This window comes from Lipotes vexillifer, unplaced genomic scaffold (assembly GCF_000442215.2).
Source record: "Lipotes vexillifer unplaced genomic scaffold, Lipotes_vexillifer_v1.1 scaffold1272, whole genome shotgun sequence".
NCBI lineage: Eukaryota > Metazoa > Chordata > Mammalia > Artiodactyla > Lipotidae > Lipotes > Lipotes vexillifer.
Window position 1 is genome coordinate 1,401,440 of NW_006779909.1, and position 3,665 is coordinate 1,405,104.

The 3,665-nt window shown below is 39.9% G+C and overlaps 1 protein-coding gene across 1 annotated transcript in view; it reads left to right on the top strand.

The window, feature by feature from the left end:
- Nucleotides 1–3,665, top strand: part of LIMCH1 (LIM and calponin homology domains 1) — a 348,851-nt gene that overhangs the window by 327,579 nt on the left and 17,607 nt on the right. Inside the window, 1 exon segment of the mRNA XM_007453042.1 lies at nucleotides 922–1,002. Within this exon segment, the coding sequence (XP_007453104.1) occupies nucleotides 922–1,002 (81 nt within the window).

Here is a 3,665-nt window from a genome sequence, read left to right on the forward strand (position 1 = left end):
TTTCCCTACCACACACACACACACACACACACACACACACACACACACACACACACACACAGGGAAGGATAGTAAGAGCACTGGGTTTGAACATGACACCCGGGTGGGCTACCCCATAGGCCTCGTTTTCCTTCCTGCCCATAGGAGATTAGATTGGATGACCTCTCTGAGTTCCCCATCCAGTTAGATTTGATGTTCCTCTCTGAGTTTAACCCTACTTCTGCCCTCAAGGAATTTATAATGTAGTAGACAGAGCAGGAGATATATCTTAATTCATGCAAACATTTATTGAATGCTGCTAGGCAATAAAGTTTAAAATATATATAATTTTTAATTTTATTTTTTTGGGCACACTGTGTGGCTTGCGTGATCTCAGTTCCTCGACCAGGGATTGAACCGGGGTCCCGGCAGTGAAAGCCTGGAATCCTAACCACTAGGCCACCAGGGAACTCTAAAATATATAATTTTAAAACATCATTTTTTCATAGAGAAAAATGACACAATAACTAAATACAATATTAGGAATGGAAGTAAATATTTAGAATGAGAAAAATGTTACGCATTTTTTTAAGTTGAAAAATACCACAAACATTATAAAATCCAGAAAAATAAAATAGAATTATTAATTATCTGCTACACCTTTATAACATTTTTTCCTTATAGTTTCTGGCTACAAGTTCTTTGGCGAACTCTTTAAATGACAATAATCTTGTCAGAGAAATTAAAAAGATGGTCTTCCCTAAAAAAAAAAAAAAAAAAAAAAAAGTTGTTTCTGCCAACAAAGAGCACCTTTAGACACGGGAAGGTTTCTGCTTTTGTGTGTCCATCTGGGTGTCAAACCGTGAGCTAATTGTGCCCCTTGTCCTGGCCTGGCCTTGAGGACATGGCTCAGTTCTTATCATGGTTTTATATTCTAAACAGTTGAAGTTGTGGGCTTGGGACCCGGAAGAGGAACGCAGGCGACAGGAAAAATGGCAACAGGAGCAGGAACGTTTGCTCCAGGTAGGACTGGATTTGCTGCTTTTAATTTTTTCTTCTTTTTGGTGATGCTCTCTTAATTTCTGCTGTATTAAATAGATGTTTAGCCCAGGAAATACATGGAATCAGCTTCTTCTCAGAAGTCATTGAGTCTAAGTCTGTTCATTTTGTGTCCATGAGACAGAATGCTCTGAGTCTAATTCCTCCCACCAGAGGTTACACTGATGAACATAAAGAGAAAGCATTTCACTTAGAAAAAAATCCAAGTATTGATTAAGGGCCAACCCAGCCACTCATCACCTTGTTCGCTGCCAATCAAATTCCAGTCCAACTAGGAGTGGGAAGGAATTATCAGGTTATTGATAGCATACATGTGAAATGAAAGTTGACCTGGGTCTTCCTTAAGTAGAAATGTTTGCTCCATCTTTGAGCAAAAGCTCCTAATTTTCAATTCTAGAAAAATTCTGGGAGTTAACTTATCATGCTCCTACTTGTTTCATCCCAGTTTTGTGGAGCAACAGAGCTTCAAAAAGTAATCTAGTAACCTTAGAAACTAACCTATGCTGAGCATTTGGGGTGTGCCAGAACTGGCATATTTGTAGGTGCTTGACATATTTTACCTAAGTTCATTCTCATAAAACTCATCAAAGTATGTCTTATTGATCTCAGTTTGCAGTTGAAGAAATTAAGGCTCAAAATAAGTTAAATAATTGCCCGAGGTCATACCTCTAACAAATGTTGAGCCTCGTTTCAAATCCAAGCTTGGGTGACTCTAAAACTCATGTTCTTTCCCCTTTACTCCCAATGGTATTGATTTTACCAAAAGTCATAAAGAAAAAGAATGTTAAACCTCATTTATTTTTGTGACTTTCTGCTGATGTGTAGAAAGCAGTGCTTAATGGGAGTTTATTTTACTTTTTTTTCTTATCTTTTTGTTCTAATCCTTTGGCTTAATTCCCAGGGGTGGGGAGCAAAGGTCAGCTAGATAGTTAATTAATTGTAGTGTGGCTCTAGGTCTGCCCGTTAAGTTTGGCACTTTTCAAAATTACATAGGAGTAAACCTTCAATACCAAAATCTAGTTCTTAGCAAGAACTAGGTTCAGCAAAGTCCCAGAGCTGTTGGGACATTTAGGACCATTGGGAGACCCCAGACCAGCCCTGGTCATCTGCTATTCTCTTGGAAGTCAGATGCCCATTCCACCAGGAGTCAGAAATTCCACAGAGTAAAGAAGACGGCCTGTGTTTCCCATGGTGGTGCTGTGTCTGTTATACTTTGAAAGGTGGCCGTGGTTTTAGGTGTGGGTTGTGAGCTTAGGGGCAAGGTGTTTACGGGGAAGGAAGGGTGTCTGTCTGTGTGTGTGTGTGTGTGTGTGTGTGTGTGTGTGTGTGTGTGTGTGTGGACAGATACACCACATCTTCGGCCCCTGTATCATCAGTTCATCCTCTTGGTGAGGGAAACTTGTGATATAAGCTCCTAGAACCAATAAATGTAAGAAGCTTTGCTTGTTTTTCATCTTCTGTAAAGTTTTGAGGTCTGTTTCCTCTATTCTGAGGACCCTTGGAGTCCCTCTCTAAAACTTTACAATATTAGGTTTTATAACAAAATTTTTAGCCGAAGTTTAAAAGCCTACCATGGGTTGACCAACAGTGGTTTGGCCAGAGCATTAATAGGAACATTAGGCTCCAGACAATCCCATAAAGCCCTTTTGCTCCTAAGATAATAACATAACAAGTAATATCTGGAGGAATTCTCAGTGTCTTCCCCAAGAAGATGGAAGCACAGACTCATGTTAGCCTCAGAGAGAGGACTGACGGTAATCAGCCTAAAATATTTGACTGTGCGTAGTATACTCCAGCAATTCCTTTGTCTCTGTCATGTCAGGGATGCCGTTCTCAAGGCATCCAGGGGTGTCAGTTCTCATCTTAAGCATTCGTTTTAATTTCCATGTATTCATTTCTTCTAGTCAGCTGTCAGGGACTCCAGTCACATTTTTAAAGCTCTCCTTATCCTACATCCTTATCCTATTCAGAGTATCTTTATTTTTTTCTCTGGAAGTGGTGACTTAGTGTCCTATTTTTTTCTGAAAACAATAATGGCAGTTCTGATATCAAAGCCTTCTAATGGGCTGTTTAAAAGTTACTCTTAATTCAGGAGGACTTAAAGTTAGGAAGATTCCATTTTAGTAGAATGGGCACAAGCAAAGAGTAATTCAGCCACTCAGCTAATTATCGTCTTGTCCACTTTGGACCTTTCTCCATCATCTATCTTGTAAACCTGCGAGGTTTTGGGGTTTTTTTTAATCTTTTATTAAATTCTCCCAGCAGCAACGTATTTCTATTAGTGGAATGGCAAAACTCATCTCTGAAGGGCCCAGTAAAAGCAAACTATTGGTTTAACCTACCTCTAAGGACAAAACCCAAGTTAAGAAAGAGTTTAGAATCTTTCCATCTTTTCTCTTTCCATAAGCAAATGCCTACTCATATATCTGAAGAACAATTCTATGAAACACCCGCAGCAGAAAAGATTGTTCTCTGTTGGATTTTTATGTCCCTGACACGTCTGAGTACCACAAAATGGTATTCCCCTTTTGGTGCACGAATGGGTTAGCTTCCGAACGTTACAGCAAGAAGAGAGTCTTGCAACACATTGTACGTGATGGTTCAGCGCCGGGGGGGGGGGGGGGGGG